General features: G+C 38.4%; 1 protein-coding gene across 2 annotated transcripts in view; it reads left to right on the top strand.

Moving 5' to 3' along the window:
• Themis (thymocyte selection associated) overlaps positions 1-21,529 on the top strand; it is a 182,957-nt gene that overhangs the window by 155,294 nt on the left and 6,134 nt on the right. The window contains exon 5 of one of the 2 annotated variants that reach the window (XM_087911259.1): positions 14,540-14,682. In XM_087911259.1, the coding sequence (XP_087767385.1) occupies positions 14,540-14,671 (132 nt within the window). In that variant the 3' untranslated portion in view covers positions 14,672-14,682. Of the gene's footprint in view, positions 1-14,539; positions 14,693-21,529 lie in introns of both variants that reach the window. The other variant, XM_087911258.1, reaches the window with a different exon arrangement.

Below are 21,529 nucleotides of genomic sequence, written 5' to 3'. Positions count from 1 at the left end.
GAGTTCACCAAGGCCAGTTGGACTGGGACTGAACGAGCATGTGATCCAACCAGATTTTCTGAATGTGGCTGGCCCGGAGCCTTTTTGAAAAGCCACTGACAATGACACTGGGACTTGTTTCCTCTGCATATACTGGATTTTTGGGATCCAGTCTGTTCGGATACTCACCTTCAGGGACCTGGAAGGAGGGGGGAGGAACTTAGACTTCCCACAGGGCAGGAAACCCTGACTGCTCTTAGGGATGAAGAGGGAGGAGGAGGGGGTGGGGGGAGTGGGAGGGTGTTGGGAGGAGGGGCGGAAATGAAAACTTTCATAATTTAATAAACTTAAAAAAATAATAAAAAAAAGCCAACCAAAAGTCCAGCTGTCTATTTCACAACCTTTGCTCTCCCCTTTGCAAAACTCCCACACTGTGGGCTTCTTTTGCCTGTCTGGAGATATATTGAGTCAAGTCCTCTAAGGACACAGAAAATCTAGCATTATCAGCCCATCCTTGTATCAATCACTGACATTCACCTCAAGAGTTAAAAGTTTCTGAAATACAGTAGATGTTTCCTTATATTAGATATAAGTATATTATTGTCTTGATTGAATATCTTAGGAAAAACTATATTTAAAATTTTTTTTTTACTTAAAATGGGAAAAATACAAGAATGCCCTCAAAATAATTAGAATATCATGATGAACCCCCACGTACTGTCTCTTGACTCCACCAACTGTCAGTCGAAAGCTAATGTAATCCCATCTGTATCTTTATGGTATACTGCAACTGGAGTGTATAAGAAATAAATCAGTTATCATTTCATTTAGCTTCACCCATAAACTACTTTATGGGTAACTCTCTGTGATAGAGATATTTAAAACAATCAATTCCATACCATACTTGAGACATTAGCAGTAATTCCTTATCAATGTCATCATGAGTCAGGTAAAGACAAAAATTTGCTTAGCTGCCTCACAAAATGTTTCTTAGAGTTTGAGTCATGCTCTAAAGGACCTTCATGTATTACAATTGACTGGCATATATTTCTGTCTTATCATTTTTGAACTTTTATTTTTGGCGGATTGGATCACATGCGCTACTGTGTACACTGGGAGATTAAAGGGTAGTTTGAAGGAGTTGGTCCTCTTCCTTGTGTGAGTTCTCGGAATCAAACGCAGGTTTTTGAGGTTGATTGTGAGTGACTTTACCAACTAGGCCATATTACTGGCACCTAATTTTTTGTCTTTTTGAATATGTATTTCCTTCTACTTTTTTTCTCAGTACCTGGAAGGAAAGAGGATGTTTTCTATAGAGAAGCCCACAGCTTGGATTTTGTTGGTTGTATTCCTGTGGCTACAAGTGAACATGATTCCGAATGGCAGTCACATAGTGAGCACAGACAAACTCAAATTAACTGGTGACATTTTAAGGGCTCTTTTCTGTTTGCCAAGCATCCCCAGTTTCTTCCCTTAACTTCTTACTTATTTTGTCAGTTTCCTTCCTTGTTATCACAAGTCAGATATCATAAACGGAGATAGCATATATTCAAAGACTTGCCTATGAAGAAGAATCTTCCCAAAGTGTCCTTTGTCCTGTTTTTCTGTTTATTTGTAGTTAATTTCCAAGACTTGAAAGTCAGATTGTTTACTTAAAAGAATACAGCCAGGGTTGTACATTTCAGTGGGATTTATAAAATGTCTTTCTTCCTTCTTTCTTTTTTTTTAAGTTAGTAGTTCGTGATCATTATTTCAAAGTCACAGGAGAGTTATGGTTACTAGGTCTTGGTTTTGTTTCCAGTATCTCTCAAGTCGGAACATAAAATTCCATCCACTCTTGACTTCATGAAATTACATTGAATTATTATAGACTCAATGAATATAATAAGGTAATGATTACATTTTTTGTTTAAATGAAATTAACCCAGATAAAATGAACAAGTATTTTTTAAAACATTGTTAAAATCAACCTGTAGAAAACACTGTTCAGAAGTGAAAGACAAGATTCATATGAGAAAGAAATATTTGATAATATTAATAGCTAAAGTGTATCAAAAATTCTGAAATATATATTCTGAAAACAAGTTATTTATAAATATATAGCATATACATGCAAGTACATATGTATATATATCCAGTAACAAAACACAGAGGGGTGGAGAAAGTGGACAAAATGCTCAACTACTTACTGTATACATAGTGTGAAATTTAGATATTTGGTTTGGACTGTCACCCTTAGTGAATTGAAATAGTCTAGGAAGTGAGCACAGATGTCTCCAGAGCAGAATAATTGGAAAGAATGCCCTCCCTTGAATAGGAGTGATGACATTTCATTGGCTAGGGGCCATGATAGCATAAAAATGGGAATTTAGAAAACCAGTGAAAATAGAAATTCTCTCTTGCTTTATTTTGTCGGATACCATGCTAACTATTTCGGTTTGTACCCCTCCTTCCATAATAGACTGAAACTTCAGAAGCTGTGAGCAATTAAACCTTTCCCTCCATACATTGTTTCTTCAAGCGTTTGTCACAGAATTAAAATGTCTAAGTGATGTTCTAGGTGATCAGAAAAAGAACTGCCACAACCCACATAAAGCTATTTAGGCTCTAAGTGAACTGGGAAATACCAATTAAAACCATGAGGAGGTAACACTGACACTTCAGAATCTCTAGGATTTTTGAAGAGACAGTTACAACTCCCAATATGGAGAAACTGAAATTTCACACATTCCTGAATCTATTTTTCCAGGAAAATCTTTTGCAGGGTCTATGAAGCTAGAGTATGCACCCAGCGAAAAACATGTTGCATTTGTCACTGTGCTCACTGATGTGAGAAATGACCATCAGAAAGCAACCCCAAGGGAGGGGACTTTATTTTGGTTCTCGGTCTGAGAGGACAAAGTTTGTTATGGGGATGAAGGTGTGGCAGTGGGGCATGTTTGCTCATATCACGAGGCAGAGAAAGAACATTGCTGGAGCTCAGCCAATTTACTTCTGTCTGGGAGCCCCAGACTTGGGATGATGGTAACTTCATTCACAGGTTGTACTCCCCAAATCTTCTCTGGAAAATCCCTCACAGAAATATAAACATGTATCATCTTGATACTCGTAAGTTGATAATTAAACTTAACTTTCATGCATCTTTACAGAAATCTGCATGTATGTTCACCTAACAAAAATGTGCAAAAAAGAAGCAGAGAAATAATAAATATTGATATAGTATCTTTTTTATAATAGCTAAAAGTTAGAATCAACCCAACCCCTTTAGTTCCTATTCATTATATTCATTCGAGGAATATCCTATGTTATATCTATAAAGAAAGAACCCAACCAGAAAGTAGAGCATACTGCGTGATTCAAAGTGTATGGAACTCTAAACAGTAATGAAAATAAACTAGGCTAGGATGGTGCTTAGCTTGATTTCAACTGCTTGAAATGCAATTGTGTTGAGGTGGGAATGTTCTACTTCCCGGGGTGGTAAGTCCATGGGTGAATTTGATCTGCATTCAGTCATTATATTGTGTTTCTTTTATTAGTTCATTAAAAGTACTATATATACTCACCTTCCTGGACCTGGAGGGAGCGGGGAGGAACTTGAACTACCCACAGGGCAGGAAACCCGGACTGCTCTTAGGGATGGAGAGGGAAGAGGAGAGGGAGTGGGGGGAGTGGGAGGGTGTTGGGAGGAGGGGCGAAAATGGAAACTTTTATATTTTAATAAACTTTAAAAAAAAGAAAAAAAGGAAAACTAAAAAAAATAAAAGTACTATATACTACAGTAAATAAATTTATAAATTGTGCTTATAAGCAAAATAAATCTTTTTTAAAACATGTAAAACTAGCAGTTTTTCCACACTCCTTATACTTTTCTATCAGTTACATTAAGAGGGAAAAAACATGTACTTATTGCTTTCAAGATTTCAGTCAAAATGAAATTATAAGGAAGAATAAAATGAAGCTTTCAAACACTCTTATGTGACAACTTCAACACATTTTATTCTGTTTATTTAATGTTATCCTTGGAGAAAAAATAGGTTGTTATAATTAGTGATATATTTTAAGCTAAGGAATAGGGATGTGAACTTACTTGCCTGTAATTTTCTATTGATTAAGACCGTCAGTGTCAGTTCAATGCTTTGTTCCATTTAAAATTCAGAAAAAATACCAACTTCTTTGCCCTTAAAAAGCAGAGTTAAAGTGTTATATATTATTGGGCACACTCGTAATTTCCAAAAATTGCTAAAATGATACAAAGAAACAATGTAATGGCAAATTAAGACCATTTATTTAAGAAATGTTTGTGAAGAAATTTACAAAATGCTGAAGTTCTCACTAGACAAATACTTGTAAACAGCCTGGAATAGCATTCAGTGCTTAGAAAGCTCAAAATAAATTTAGGCAGTTATTATTTGTATAAAAATGTAACTCACCAAGGGAGGCTATCTATATAGCTGCATGAAAATCCAGGTTATTCACTGACAAATGTATTTTCTGTGTGGCTAGATTGTGTTCAATAATGAAATACATGAAGAAGATTTTTAAGCATTATGCCATTATTCTGTCTCTGATGTCTTCTTTAGGGAAAACATTGCTTTCTGGATAAATTGAATAAATATAACCACTGTCTGGAATTTTAAAAATTATACTAAAGATGGTTAAACATGAGTTTACTTTTGGAATACATTTGCAGCTTCATTATAGACAAGTTACTAGGGCAAGACATTGTAGCCAGGAATTTCCAAAGATTTTTCTACATGATGTTTTGAATATTATTAATTTAAGAACTAAGCTATAAAATATAGTAGAATCACCCAAGTAAGGGGAATGTCATTAGTATTCATTTGCATCTTTTAGAGATTTGCTGATTATCTTGATGACAAAACATTCTATTTAAAATGAAAGATGTATCTACTAGTATTCAGGCATATTTTCCAAGTTCATCTGATTTATACTAAATATCTGAAAGTAGTGAGAACATGAATGAACATACCTGAGTTACTTTTGATTGAAAAAGACTAAGAAGTTACTGTAATAAAAAAGCTGTCTTGCAAAGATCATTTTAAAGATCAATTGTTTGGGCATATTTCTGATTTTGTGTTCCTTCACTGATGAAAACAGACTATAATCTTTACAGCCTGAACTATTTCAAACTTTAAAACTGTGGAAACAGACTTGAGGAGGTTCCTTAGTCAAGTGCTTGCTATATAAGCATGAAGAACTGAGTTCAGATTTCCTGCCCACACAGAAGCAACTAATGAGAGACTTTTTCTCTTTAGATCCATGTATTTTTGAGAGGACTCATGTCTATTAGGGAGAGTCATTATCTCTCTTAGTTTATCAATCATCTGAATTATGATCAAATAGTTGAATTTATATACCATAAAATTTTAAACCAAGAAGTTGATGACGATCAAATATTTCCTAAATATATCACTAAATAAAACTTTCATTTAAAGTGCTTTTATTTGAACTATTTTTCTTTTAAAATCTCAACTGAGTTTTAAAAAATGTTTGTGGTATATCATTAGAACAAAGACATATACTATATATTTGTTTCTGAAGTATGTATATGCAATTTAATGTACAAATATGGAAACTTTGTATTCAAAAGTTTTTTTACAAAGAATATATAATCAGATAGTTTAGCATGGTGGTGCATGCCTTTAATCCTAATACTGGGGAAGCAGAGACAGGTGGATATCTATGAGTTAGAGGTCAACCTGGTCTCCAAAGTGAGTTCCAGGACAGCCAAGACTGTTACACAGAGAAACTCTGTCTTGAAAAGCAAACAACAACAAACAAAAGCCCCAAGACCAAAACAGATAAGTAATAAGTGCTGTACAGATGATTGATTTAGAAGCTATTACAAAATGAAAACAAAAAGAAACAACAGCAACAAAATACACATAGAAGAGATTAACACACAAAAATCCTGGAAACAGAAGGGAATGGCATGTGTGCAGGCAGAGGGCAAAAAATTTTCAGAACTGATGAGGAGCTTAGTCCAGCTGAAGGAAGAGGAGGAACCATGGGATCTTCAAAAAGCCTGTGTGATGTGGAATGTTACCGGTGAAAGTGTCGTCAGTGCAGCCATCAAGTAGGAAACGGATTGTCACTCTGCAGAGCCAGGAGAATGGGAGAGAGGGAGAAGGAGCTGGAAGAGCAGGGTGGTATTACTAAAGTTAGGACCAAGTCAGAGCGTGTTAGAGGAGAGTCAACGGATGAAAACTGTAAGAAGAGCAATTGATTTGGGAAGTCGGGGTGAGGGAGGAAGGGGAACAGCCACACTACTGGGTGGTGGAACTCAAGGAAGGCAAGAGAGCACATTGTAAGTCAGTAATTGGGTAACTTTTCTCTGAGACATCAACAAACTATTTTCTCACCCCAGACAAAGCACCACAGACATAAATAGATCAAAGTTCTACTCATGTTGGCTGGATGAATCTATGAGTCTACCCCCAGTTAGTTACATGAAGGTGAGAGAGGGATTATTTGCAGGAACAAGGGAAATTTATAGGCTGCTACATGACTGAACCAAAGAGACCTACCTCTCTAGCAAGGATTGACTATCGGTATTTTGTTGGGGAAGGTCGAGTTCCCAGGAACTCTTTCTCCCTTAGTAACCACGAACACTTATAAATCTTGAGGAAGGAACCAACCTTGAGAGCCCAAAACCCATGACAGAAGAAAATCATGCTCGATTTTGAGCAGAACTCCTTTTGGTATCACAGCTGACAGTTCAAGAGGCCATGACTGGCCAGAAGACAGATCTACACGCAACAGGGAAGATAAGAGATGGAGAATCAGGTTTCACCTAGCCCTGTCACAGTTGATTAAGTGGTTAGGGAGTTTCATAAGTCCAAGGATTTCTAAACTGCAGAGATCACATGTCAGATAAGAGGAACGGGCCTGGTATCAAACAGATCCTGAGATAACTGAGTTGTCAGCGGGGGCATTAATTTATATCAGAGACAAGCAGTGAATTCCAAAAGGTTGGGGATTGGTGAGAGAAAAATTTAGGGACTGGCAAATAATGGATGAGCAGAAACTGAGGACCTTGTTTGTAATCACCACAGTCCAGCTGTTGGCATAGGGCTTCAAAGGCAGCCTGGAAGGGGCGGGGAGTGAGGCCAAGAGAAGGCAGGCAAGGTTTCAGGATGGAGGGGGAAGGACAGTGTTGGCAGGAGTGTGTGTGTGTGAGCAGAGGAGAGTGAGAGGGTCGAGACTTTGAGGATGGGGAGTTCTAAAGGGCAATAAAGACTACATTCCATAGATACAAGGGGTTAAAAACAAACAAGAAAAAGAGTTGAACAAAGATACGAATGCAGGGTCCCTTCAAGTTCTATTGGAAGAAAGGCACAAAGGTAGAGTCAAGAGCCGAGGATGCTATCAGGAACAGAGTGTGGGGGTGACCCGGAAAAGAAAGTCTATGCCTGGGATTCAGCTATAGTTTGGAGAAGTGTTTCATACAGGTGCCTAGTAATCCTTTCGACAACTCACGCTATATAGCATGTATGGAACATCACATATTATTGTCAATTTAGACATCTTGTGTTTTCCCATCCATTAGAAATAAATTTCACCTTAAAACATTTGTAAATATTATCAAGAATCAATTTGACGGGTGATGTTGCTCAGTCGGTAGAGTCCTTGTCTAGCCCACAAGACACCCCAAGTTGGTCGATAGCACTGCATGAACCAAACATAGTTCATAGTTGCAGGTCCTACAATCTATCTGCAAGATAGAGTCAGGAGGATTTGGAGCTCAAAGTCATCAGTGGCTACATAACTTATTTCAAGACCAGACCGCGATGTGTGCGACCCTGTCCCATAAACAAACAATGAAGACAGCAGCAACCACTGTGGGCAAGAAGCAGTCAGAAGAGCAGCAAGTGGCAGGATGTTGTCGGGACTGTGTCAGAGTGAAGTGACAGACAGCAGCTTGCACAGACCTTACCCTGTGTTGGCCACTTCTTCACAGACACACAAGCTTTGTAGTTTTGGCAACATTTTAGTGCAAGGATATGCCACTTAGCATTTCTACAGTGTGAACGCTTGAGTCAGACTCATCAGAACCGTTCCCAGCTCAGTCGACTAAGTGACACTGTTTTAGACCAAGTTGTCATAGTCTCTGCTTCTTAAAGTTTCCTGGCAAAGCGTGGGTCCTCAGAAAATTGAACTGATTGAAAATATAATTTTTAAGAAACAATTTCAAAATAATTTTGCTTGCTACAGACCTATTATATGGTCCGCTGCAGCTCCCATCTGACATGTGCAGCAAGGACGGCTCTGCTGGACACTATTTAAATGCTCCTCATATGGCCCCTAATTCAAAACTAATTGCACCCAGACTAATTTAGCCAAAACAGTGCCACATCATTTTCACAGCATTGTACTTTCTGGTTTTTTTTTTTGATTTCTAAATAAGATGATTTGTCTGCCATTTAGCCACCAATTACCCTCCCAGAACCTGAGAGCTGTGATTTTTCCATTAAAACAGAAACTATGAAACATGTGGACCATAACCATGCAAACCAATTCCTTTAAGATTTGCAGGAGAGTTACATAGTGAAGAACGAGAAAGATTTGCCTGTGCACCAAGATCCATTGCGGTGTTCATGACATCAACATCTGAAGTAAGCCAACCTTGGCATCTGCAGAACCGGTGCTTGCCACACCAGCTAGAAAGCAGCCAATTCTTGTGCAAGTTTTCCTAGTATGTGGTGTAACAGGAATATCATCTTTGAAGACTGTAGGGCGTCTTGCTCATCTCAGAATAACAGTTGGATAAATTAGCTATCCATTCTATTCTCATTTTACGACAGAAATATTTTGGCTCAGCAGTGCCCCTAATACTTACACCGTCTTCTGCTCACTTCATGGAATTTTAGAGGAGCGAGGAGGAATGAATCGAGCTGGTCAGATATAGAAAATGTACTCTTGGAGCATGTCTTTGAAAGTGGGGATTTAAAACAGTCTGAACAGCAAGTTGAAAGGCTTGTATCCAAAAGAACACAGTAAGATGTTTAATATATGATACATGACAAGGTTTTATAATCATGGCTTCAACAGAGATGGCTTTACTTTGATATAATGGCAATCAGTTTGAGAGGAAGAGGTAGTTCTTGAAGGGCTGTAATGGGGACTGTTATCTCTTATCAGGGCAATACAGTAAATAGATACTTATATATTCATTTCCTAAAAATTGACTGTTGATTCTTCGATCCAAGAGAAAGGAATGGAGAGATAGGAGCCCTATCAAATGTCTAATCAAACAGACAGACTGGACTGTCTGTCAAGCGAACTGGGCCCAAGAAGATCTCGGTGTCAAGATCTATGCAACCTCCGCTGTTGATAGAGTTCCTCATCAGCTGTGGGTTGGGACCCAGCTGGTGTGGTCAAAGTTTGGAGCCCGGGGACTGGAGGGTGAGTGATGGTGGCCCAGAGTCCAAATATGAGGAAGCTATAAACTGAGGCTGTAGAAAAGTTGGAACTCAGCTTCTGATGTGGCAATGTAGCAAGGCCTATTGTGTGTGGGCCTAAACAGACTTTAGGAAGCAATAGAAAGCTAAATGAAACGGAAAGAAGCAGAAGGGTGCAAAGCGACGCCTTGTTTTTAAAATCAGGAGTAGCAGCTGGATGTGCCCCTCCCCGTCGATATGAAAAGGAGTATATTCTGGGCGGAGAATGGGTTCTGTGACCATATGTGAATAATCGTGTGAAACCTTAGAATGCTGTCTGGCAGAGAGGACTGTGTGGATGGTCGGATCTAGATCAATTTTCACAGTCTGTGTTCTTTCTTGCTTAGTATTTTCCCTAGAAGTTTAGTATTTTCCCTAGAAGTATCAAATTAAATTAGAGTCTTACAATGCGTAATGAGAAATGTCTTGCTTTCTAAATCCACTTGATCTAAATTTTTTATTGTGCTGAAGCCATGTGACCAAAGAGAACACACAAATAAAGGCACATGACAAAGAAGAAAAATTACTTTCAGGACTTCCATATTCTTACTAAGTTTAAAAAAAATTAGCAATATCATTGATAATTGAATTATTATCACCATTCAAAACATAAGGCAAAGAAAAAGAAGCCCTTGCATTCAGAGAATGAAGGAAGTTTGCTCCAAGGCCTGCATCCACTTCTCGAGAACTCGGGGCAGTCGGGACATGAGCTGCCAGCCTCAGTCTCCTGTGGGTGGTCTGGGAGCATATAGTGTTCAGTCCCAGAATTAGTGTTACTTTAGCAAACCTAGGATTTCTCAGGAAGGAGGTTACACTTGGTGGGAGCACAAAGGCTAAGAAACCACAGGAAGAAAGTTAACAAAGAAATCCCTTAATAACCCTGGACGTTTCCTCAGAGTTACCACTTAAGCTGACTGTCTGAAGAGAAATAGCTCAGATGTTGGCACAGAGCACTGCTTTATGAACGTGGAGGAGCTGATTTTTTTTAAAAAAATAAATCAGGTTGGAAATGATTGCTCTTTTACACAGTAAGATGTCTAATCGGGGTATTCTCTTCTGTCCCCTGGTGTTATCGCATGGATATACAACCTGCTGACACATACACAATTAAAACTAAGAATTTGGCTTTAAAACATAAGAAGAATAGCACCAAAAGTAATGCAATGGTCCTTTAATATCATTGGTCAGGATTTTTTATGACTAGTTCATTGGAAATCCCGCAGAACAAATTATTTCTTTTGATTGTGTAACAAAGAGTTGTAACACAGACCGGATGCATGACATTCCAAATCTGTGCCAGTTCACCGACTCTTTGCACAAATTTTATCAGTTTCCTTTCGATCTCTACCTTCAGTTCGAAGGTTTGATATCCAGGCAGTGCCAAGCAGTGACCCCCTTTTTATGTCAGTTATCAGGCAGTTCTCTCAAGCCCAAGGTTCTGTGTTCACACTCAGTTCTTGATTCTCACTTTACCTAATATGACCATAATTTTCGCTTGAAGACCAGTGGATTTTGAATTAGAGATATATAGGATACTATATAGTCATATAGTTCAATAACTGCAATAATTGGCATGCTTAAAAGCTCAGAATTTGAAATACATATTTAATGGATAAAATGAATGCCTGAGGTAGAGAAAAGTTTGACTGTAATGTCGAGATACAGTTGGGATGTTGAGCAAGGAGTTTCCCTAGCTGTGACTAGCACTCAGAATTTTCTCCACATTAAGACTGAATGAGACAACATCAGTCCAGGATCCCTGTTAACTACAGGTTAGCAGATAAACAATAGCAACAATAAGAGGCTCAGTAGATAGGGAAATGGCAAGCACAAAAACAGTAGGAAGTAAGGATGCGGTGCCCAGAATTCAGGGGACGTGAACCACCAGCCCAAGGATAACTGGAGGACAGCTATCACCATTTACAGAATAAGTGGGTCTCCGGTGGCACTTCTAGTCAACACATGAAGGTAGGAACTGTGTTCTAAAAGAAAGCTGAATATGTAGCGGAGTGAAGTCTGTCATCTGTGAAGCGAAAGGGAAATTCATAGTAGAAGCATTTGAGAACCATAAAAGGGGACCTGGGAAATGAGAGAACTGAAAGTTGACAGATGGCAGTTGGGCAATGGAGAATGAACACTGTGGGAATTTTATTGTAGCAGAAAATAAATGAAATTTAAGATATGGTAAACCCAGACTCCTGATATCCAAACTCAGTGAAAAGGGATGAGAAGATGGGATTGGGTCAGTGACTTACAGGACATGCAGTTCCTTTGTTTGAGGCTGGGTACTGGGGTCAGGACCTTGTTATGAGTAAAGCAAAGCCTTAGAAAACCCCACAGGGCTTCAAGACTACTTAGGAAGTTCTGTTAGTAGAAGGAAGTTATTAATTTATGAAATGCTATTGTGTTTCTAAAATATCCACTTCTAGAAATGTTTGTTCTAAGAAGTGCAGGGATTTTTTTTTTATAAACACTAGACCATCCTGATCAGTTAGTTATTTTTTTTTCCACTGTGACTTTATGACAAAGGTCTCAAACTAAGAATGTCTAAAGTTTCTTCTTTAGAATTTGGAGTATAGTAAAGGATTCATAATTTCCACAAACTGCTAGATTTTCACAATTATTTTTATTTATTCATTTGCGTAAAGCATTGGAGATGTGGGGTTTTTGTTTTTGTTTTATTTTTTTGTATCGTATGGGTATGAGAGAAGGAGCAAGAATGGAACACACACAGTGCACAAATGGAGATCAGAGGAAAATTTACAGAGTTCAGTTTTCTTAGTTGTTTTGTGGTTTGTGAATGAGTCAAATGTAAAGTCATCAAATAAAAACTTGTGAATCCCAGGGACCAAACACAGGTCATCATGCTTGGCAACAAGTGCCTTTATCCACTGTCATCTCAGGGGTCTCTCGATGTTTTAGTGTTATCAATTGAATTTGGTATGAAGAAAGTCATTAAACTATTTTTTCCATTAATCTAGCTTATTTTTCACTACTGAGAAACTATGATTTAACATCTATCTTGGCATGAATATATTTTCCAAAAGCATGTAATTACAAATCAAAAGGCTATGCAGATATCTTCATAGTTTCAAAAACTGTGTGATGATCCTGACTTGACAACAGATTTAAAATTTCATAATATGTCATGGGTGTATATTTTTCAGTTTGTAAGCGAATTGAATGTAAGCCGTATGATGCTAAATAGTTGCGTTTACTATCAGTACTCAAATGGTCCTTTGAGAAGTCCCTGGCAGTATTGCTAAGCATCCATCCTTTGATTTTAGAAAGGGGTCTTGAGAATTGTCTATCAATGACTCACTGCATTATTTTAATCCTCTACATAAACATTTTGAGACGCTGTATTTGACAGTCTGAGGCTGTCATATATTTGCACTGCCACACAACAGTGTCTGGGATAGATGTTTTATCACCACATGATGTTGCATGAATACCTGAAAAAGCTCATGGCATACAGTTCAAATCACATTCAATTGGTTCATGAAGCTGTGGGGTTGAGCCAACCTGAACTGGTTTCTGTTGGTCTAAACTGGACTCCTATAGATGTATCTCACCTCAGCTTACACAATTGGTACCATAACTGAATGGCAGCTCATAGTCAACTTCCCTCATGCTATGCTACACATGTTCTTATCACTTCATGGGAATGCAGGCCTGAGAAAATAAACAATAGTGTGGACTGTTCACCCTCCAGATGTGTCAATATCCTGTTGATTCAAAAGAAAGCCATGTGGGTAAGTGAAAAGTTAAAGCAATAGGGCCTGATAAAATTGCATGCAATGGACACTGATAACAAGGACACAACTGATCTGTAACCTTCAGTGAGGTCACTATTCTGTGCAGACAGACAGGACAAATGAGTTACAGAATGACATAAAGATTATGGTGGTGGTGGCTATTAGTTATAGCTGCACCGTTTTTTTCTTTGTTAGCTTGGGTGAATCAGGTCATCATACTTGCCTCTCATTTCTTTCTATATACTTCCCAAGATTCATAAGCTTTTTGTTCTATAGAACCAAGATTTAATGTGTTAAATCCTATACATAATATGTAGAAGGAACTTTAGAGACAAACTCAATGTGTTGTCCTTGGCGCTAAATTTGCAAGTGTAAATGGCCAAATTTGGCTGGTCAATTTAAACTACAAATCTGCTAATATTTTATAATCACATTCAAACTCTTAAGTTTCTAGTCTGGATTTGATTATGAAGCTAAGGTCTAAAGTTTAATTTCCCCCTTAGGCTTTGGATGTGGGATGTATCTTTTGAAGTATGCAATGTATCAGTATAATGTCAAACATTATGATTTATCCTATGTGAGTTACAGGGGACCATTCGGTGTGTGCCTTAATAATTAATCATTATGATGAGTCATTATCCTTAAATTGGACAAATGACTTTGTCAAAATTTCAAACTACTTACTAAAATGCATATAAATTTAGAGCAGATATTAATTTTTCTTCTAAATAAAGCATAGAGATAAATGGGGCTGGAGATATGGTTCTGTGGTGAAAACAACTTGCTGCTCTTGCAGAGAACCTGGGTTTGATTCCTAGTACCCATGTAAAATCTCACAACTGTCTGTACCTCTAGCTCTAGGGGATCCAATGCCATCTTCTGGTCTCCTTGAGTACCAGGCATTCAGGTGATACAGACACAGACATACAGGCAAAGCACTTGTACATATAAAATTTTAAAATAAAAATCAATTTTAAAGAAGAATAAAACTAATGCAGACTTGGTTTGTAATTATGTAATAAATGAAAGAGTACTGGGTCGCTTGACTGTCAAGATACCAACTGGGTAAGAGTGTCCCCACTCCCACTGTTAGAAGTCCCACAAAACCCCAAGCTAAACAACCTTTCTATTCTAGTCGCTTGGCTACCTCAGAACTCCCACACCTAGATTCCTAAACTATATCAATAAACACATGATTTTGTAGCTTGATTTGGCATACAGAGCCTTCTCTTTCAGATACAGAGTAGTGATTTGCCATATCATAAATGTTTACCCTTGTCATATCTCTAACAGGCATTTATTTGGGGCTAATAATTTACATTAACATGCTTGCCATTTCAGAGTCACCATGCAGAAAGAGTCAAGAAACTTCACCCAGCTCAAGGTGGCCCGGATTCAAGAATACCAGTGGGTTTTCGAAATGATCTGGTTGATGTGGAGAGGCAGAAGAACAAGCAGGGCCCACTGGAGTAGCAAGCAGCAAGGTAATTGCAGGTCAGTTAAGCCATTCACTATTGTTAATTACCTACCTGACAAGGGGACAATGCAGAAGTTATTGCTTCCATATTGTTTGGAATACACAGCATGTGTGTAGAAATCAGAGGCAAATGTTGGGAATCTTTTGGGGGGCTCTTTACCTTTTGTTTATTTTTCTTTTTTAAGACATTTCTTTTTATTTTGTGTAAATGGGTTTTGCCTGCATGTTTATTTGTGTATCGCATGCATTCAGAGTCCTGGAAGGCTAGAAGAGGGAGTCAGGTCTCCAGAGATTGGAAGTACAGAGAAGTATATTCACCCTATAGGTACTGAGAGAACCTGAGCCCTCTATGAGAACAACACTCAAGTACTCAAGCACTAAAAGGTCCATGGAGTTCTCCAATTTATTTTATGAGGCAAGGTCTCTCTCTGAACCTGGATCTCATCAATTCATCCAGGCTGGCTGGCTATCCAGGGATCTTCCTGTCTCTGCTCCCTCCAACTGTGGAGTTACTCAAGCACATCTTTGTTCCTGCCTCTCTATGAGACTGCCCGGACTCTAAACTCAGGTCCTCAAGCCTTGCAGAAGAAAATTTTGTGACAGCCATCTCCCAAGCCCCAATCATAATATTCTATATTTTCACTAGATGAATAAGAAAGTTTAAATGGGTTGAAAGAGCTGATGGTAACTGACTTTCAACCAATGCTCAGACCTTACCACAGAGAAGTTTCTTCATTCCGTGGATGATGGCTAAACACAGAAACTCACAGTCAACGTAGACACTCAGACACAAATGGGATATCAATGTCTTGTGCCAGGAAGCTCAGGGATCATCATGGAGATACAGTGTAAGGATGGTGAGACCCAGAGGTTGGGGGAGAATCAGAGCAAGTGTCTTCTGGACACAACAGTGTGACTGTGCTTGTAAACTCACGGTGGTTGTTGCTGCCTGTACAAGAGCTGCACAAGGACCAAGTTCATCTTCAGTTTAGCATGCAGTGAAAGAGGTTCATCAAGTTATCATCGACAGGTAACTTATGGAGGAGGAAGAATTTGTTTTCTTTATGGGTATAGTTTCTGACAGACCAACCACCCTACCCTCCACTGGATGGCTCCATACCCAGGAATAAATGCACAGTACACATGGGAGTCAATGGGTTACTAGGGAAATAAATTTAAAAATGGAAAAAAAGGAAAAAAAAACCCAACAATTTGGGGTGAGTAGGGAGGTAGAGATGATCTGGAAAGAATTAAGGGGACGAGTTGTGGGTGAATGTGGTCAAAATAGAGACTATAAAAGTCACAAAGAATTAGTAAAAATATTAAAAATTATATTACTAATCAAATGCAGTCTTGAATTTTGGTGGTTTACTTTGTAGAGAAGGTGATGTGATATTTTCCATCACTGCTGAAGGCAAAAGAAGATCAAATGAAGTTGTGCGGGACTAATCACAATCAACTAAGTAACCAGACTCACTTCCATATGGTGGGACTCTGGCATGTCTTTGCAAGGGAAATGAGGATTTTCGCCTTTTTTGGCAATATTTTAGATGCAGCAAATCAGCTCAGTTCCTATGACACTTATCTTCAAAACTTCACATTTAGTTCACAGAAAAATTGAAATTAATTATTCTTAAGCATATGGTTAGTTCCTCCCTCCCCTCCTTATTTGATACTGTAGTGCATATGATATTTTTTTCCTCCAAGGACATATAAAAGACAAAATACTGGATCTAAAGTCTCTGAAGTGTTTCTGCTCCCAACCCTGTCTGTACTGAGTTCTTTCAAGTAGTTAGCTTACTGGCTTCTGACACTTCTATAAAAATATCCCATAGAGCTTTCCTTATTACGTTTTCATTGACTCTCTCCGAGTGATAAAATGAAATTCTGTAAAGGGCTTTGAAAGCCATGCATATTGCAATTCCTCCACATTTCAAACACTAATCAAGTGTGACTATAAAAGATACAACCGCTGCAGTGAAAATTGGTGGAGCGGGTTGAGACTCAAGCCATTATTAATTCATTGAAAACTATTTTTTTCTTTAAGATTATGGATCCTACAAAGTACCAGATAACACTATTCCTGAGATCAAAGTTTTTTGTTTCAATCACAGGGAACTTGGGTATCTAATCTTCCCAGCGTGTGCGTTTCTGGAATTGTACAGCGGTTGCCCCCAGCTGTTCCCTGAGTGAATAATGCAGAGTATTTCATAGGCCAGGGAAGCACCCAGTCTTACACTGTGCTCATAAGTGATGGCTTTAAGGACGAAAGGAACCTCAGATTAAAATAATAGGTCTAGGCTAGTGAGACTTTCTAGCTTCCTACAACAGACTAAAGTGAAATTTCCTGTTACGGGTCAATTTCAACATGCAGGAGCTTGAAAATTATCCACTATAAGTGTCCACAGAGTATTTCTATTTGCTTTTCCACCTTCAAAGACAACCAAGTTGGAATCTTCAGTATGTACTATCATGGTATGACAGTTCTATACATAAAAATAAAAAGGGAAAGTAGACGACAAAGGAACCTTGCCAATTTTGTTTTATTTCATGTAGTATACATACCCTTATTTAAAGGCATTGGCCAATTGGATTCACACTCACCCCGTGTAGATTGCTTTTCTCTGAATATGCAGTAGCCTCTTCTGAGTTCAGGAGGAGAAAATGAGATCCCTTCTAAGTCACTTTTCCCACTTTTTTTTCTTCTTTCTTTGAGACAGGGTATTGCTACATTGCCTAGCTGACCTTGAACTTACGATCCTTCTGCCTCACCAATCAAGTCTTAGAAATATTCTCATTTTGTGTCTCCAGGATATGCAGATTTGTTCATCAGATACAGGAAGTGGAGCCTTTACTGATATATATCTGATGATAAAGTATAGAATATTATTGAGTTAGATAGTCATTGTAAACAATTAGAAGGATTTTTCTAAGTAGCCAAACAGGAACTATGCAATAGCAATGGAATCCACTATAGTCAGATGCAGAGAAACTGACTCTGGACAGGATTGCCAGTCCCAGCTCCTTTCTCTAAGATGCTGTTGAGAGTGCTTTGTTGAACTCCTAGATGACCTTCTGTGGGCCCTTAATTTACTCTAATAGCTTGGTGATTCTCTCATCATCTTTCAGCAACATCATCTTTAACTCTGCATGTTTTGTCTATAAATAGAAGCACAGCTCTCTGAAAATACCATGTGCATATGGTGTGAGGGTAAAGTTCAGACCTCTGCAGTCTTAGTAGTGACTTCTGGATTTAAAAACTTGCTGCTCTACTTACTGGTAGTGTGCCATGAACAATTTGCTAAATTTTTTGTAATTTTCAAGTTGGGTCCATATGTATTCTACCCCATAGGCAATGCTGAAGAACTTATTAGATAAAGCAGGTCAAAGTTAATTTAATACATAGTAAACTCCAACTATGTCAGTGCTACAAGAAACTACTGACCCCATGAGTTGATTTCTAAGAAAACTTTATTTTCCAACAGGACCTCTGAGAAGTCCTGATATTGTGGCTCCTGCGGGCATTGAGGCTTAGTTTATGTTTTGTTCCTTTGAGAATTGGGCCATCTTGGGATTTTTATAGCTACGGGCAAGGGAGGGGATGAGAAACGTTCCTTAGCTCCATCACTAGTTCCCGAGTATAGGAAACATTACTATGATGACGTTAACTGGATCCCTGATGCTGTTCTCTTCCTCCTTGGCAGTGATGGCTAAACAAGAGCACAGTGCTTTGCTGTTTAATCAGCTCGAGAGCTATTTTAAGTAGCTGACAGGTGTTAAGTGGAAACGTTTGCATTAAGCAGGTTTTTTTGCCCACCCAAATCCCTGAGCTGATTTGCACAATGCAAGTTGATTGGGGAGTGTTCTCAGGAAAAACACTCAAGGCAGAGTGACAGACACAGGCTTGGGCAGAGGGAGAAGATGAATCCTGATATAATCACTACAAAAACTTCTGGGTGTATCTCAGGGAGCTCTCGAATGGGCATGAGTCTTTGGAGGTGCCCAGTGTTGGAGCAGTCCGCTGTACTCTCTGCATCAGTCAATCATTGCATGTAGCTGTTCCTGCCACAGGCTGTGACTACGAATAAGGGGGCTTCTTTGGACCCAGAGCAAAGTCATTCAGGATAAGAAGATTAATATTTTCCTGGGAGGAGGAACTTGTTATTATCTGCATTCCATATTAATTGCTATGATTGCTTCTGGTAAATTCCCTGGATGCACAGGGACCTATTTCTTCTTTCTTCCTTTTGTGTCCCTCTGGAAGCTGAAATCTTTGTGGGATGCATAGATGTTACCTATTAAATAAATGTTATGCTTTCGTGGGATGCATAGATGTTACCTATTAAATAAATGTTATGCTTTCTTGATTCACGATCTCTAATGTAATTTCTTTCCTTTTGATTCCTCAGCTATGTTTCTTGAATTATCCCAAATGGTTGGATGAAATCTGTCATTACTTGCCCTTTATAAATTAGATCACTCAACCAATGAGAGGAGTACAAAGCCAGAAAACAAAACAGAAGTGCCTTTCTTTCTAGTCTAAGCCCTTCCCAAACCTAAATCTACAGTGTGTACACAAGCTATTTCTGGTCTCCAAGTTTCACTTTCTTTGCCAACCTTGAAGGCAAGCTTCATGCCCAACAGTTTTGAGCGATTATGATGCAACACCCTCTACTGATAGAACATTGAGGTAGTTGGCCCCAAAGAGTCCCTTATCAGAACAATGATGTGGGATTCTCCTCTGCATGCTATGAAAATGTTTTATGACTATTGTTTAATAAAGAAGCTGTTTTGGCCAATGGCTTGGCAGAGTAAAGTCAGGTGGGCAATTCAAACAGAGATATATAGAGAGAGTAGGCAGGAGTCAAGTAGATGCATGTAGATGCTGAAGGAGACAGATGCCCGATCCTTATCAGTAAGCCACAGCTCCATACCAATATACAGATTAATAGAAATGGGTTAATTCAAGATGTAAGAGTTAATTAATAAGAATCTTGAGCTAGTAGGTCAAGCAGTTTCATAATTAATATAGTTTCTGTGTGATGATTTGGGTCTGGGTGGCTGGGAACAAACGAGCAGTCTTCATTTATAGACTAAGATTCATTTGGGTTGTTCTTTACCTCGAATTCTCACTTCGGTGGGTGGACTGAGCAAACAGTTGAAAAGAACTAAACCCTATGGGAAAGTTCTCCTCTAAGGCCAGGGTGGAACCCAGACAATAAAGACTGGACAAGAAAGAATCTAAAGAAGTATTTGTATGGACATTGGTTTGGCTTAAATGTGTAACCTAAACTAAGTTTCACTCGCATGATGAGAAATAGGGCACAAAAGAGTTCCTTATGAGGATTATTTTAAGACCTAGATAAATTAGGGATTCTGTATTTAACACTTTGATTGACAACTTTCTTATACTGTGTCTGGAGGTTTTACTTCAGATATTAACATCACAAAACATATTTTTTAATATTTATTTATTTATTTACATCCTGACCACAGTTTCTCCTTCCTCTTCTCCTCTCGGCCACTCCCTGCCAACCTTTCCTCTGCCCCACCTCATCCACTCCTCCTCTGATAAAACATATGTTCGTTTCTCAATTTTAAGGAAATACCAACACTATGGTTCAGTGCTGTTCAATGGTGATCTAAGCTCGGGAAGAGTATCTAATCCCCAAACTAGAAAACCTATCATTTAAAATGTTAGACAACTTAAAACTGACCACCAACATCTGGTTTTTATTATTGTTGGGTTATATGCTAAATACAATTCCATTTTTACTTGCCTAACTGAAGTCTTCTATACAGCATCATAGGTACAGTGTGGAATTTCAGCATGTGCACACATGTACTGATCAAACAAGGATAACTAGGTTTTGCTACCTCATCCTTTTTTGTGCTTTAAGCCTTTGACCTCTTCTCATCATATTCTATATAAACTATATAGTTTATAGTCATGCATCGTTTGACAAATTCTGAATTATCATTTTCCATTAGCAGTTGGTGAGCACTGACAAGCTTGCCCCTCTTCTTCCCTGGAGATTAATTTATTTTCTGCAGTGCTTGTTCTTTGTAGAGAACTTCACTGTCAGTCTTCACCGATGGGAGTTCTCATCAGCAGACTGGTAATTAAAAGAGCAGCACAATGTACGGCACAGAGAAGAAACAACAGCTTTCTGGACAAAGTGATCTTTTACTTTTTCTTTCACCTCACCTTCTCCTTAGTCTGTGTCTCCACAAGATCATGAACTACTAACAAAACAGGTCTTTTAGTAGCAGGATGTGTTGTGGCAAGTGAGGCGACTTTGCAACCAGAAAGACCTAAGAGTGAACTCTACCTCAATGTCATGACCTGTGATTTTGCCTCTAAATTTTAAATTGGCATATAAATTCCTACACCACAAGAATACTCTTGCGCACAAAGAAATCATGTGAACATTGAAATATAGATGTGGGATGCTTATTCTAGAGAGCAGAATTAGAAACTATGACCTGTGGGTGATATATCCTAATGCCTATTTCTGAACAGCTCAGAAGTTAATGAATGTTTGTTCTTACTTCTAAGTCCTTAGAAAGGAAAGACAAAATAGTATTTTCTTGTATGGAAAAAAATATAAAATTTAAATTTCAATGCCTATAAGTAGTATTGTATTAGGACATAGCTACATTGGTACCTCTATATGTGGTCTATGGCGGCTTTGGTGCTATGGGAGCAAAGTTGAGTGGCTGTAACAGATATTTACTATCTAGCACTACAGAGGAAATGTTCTCTAATCTGTGCACTAGAAAAAAGTTATTGGTTCTTGGTTATACCAATAATTCACTTAAGCATGTTTATCTTGTGATTCTGATAGAAGAGA

Source organism: Myodes glareolus, chromosome 1 (assembly GCF_982192425.1).
Source record: "Myodes glareolus chromosome 1, mMyoGla1.1, whole genome shotgun sequence".
In the NCBI taxonomy this organism is placed as follows: domain Eukaryota; kingdom Metazoa; phylum Chordata; class Mammalia; order Rodentia; family Cricetidae; genus Myodes; species Myodes glareolus.
Note: the sequence above shows the minus strand (reverse complement) of the source record. Positions and strands in the feature narration are given on the sequence as shown.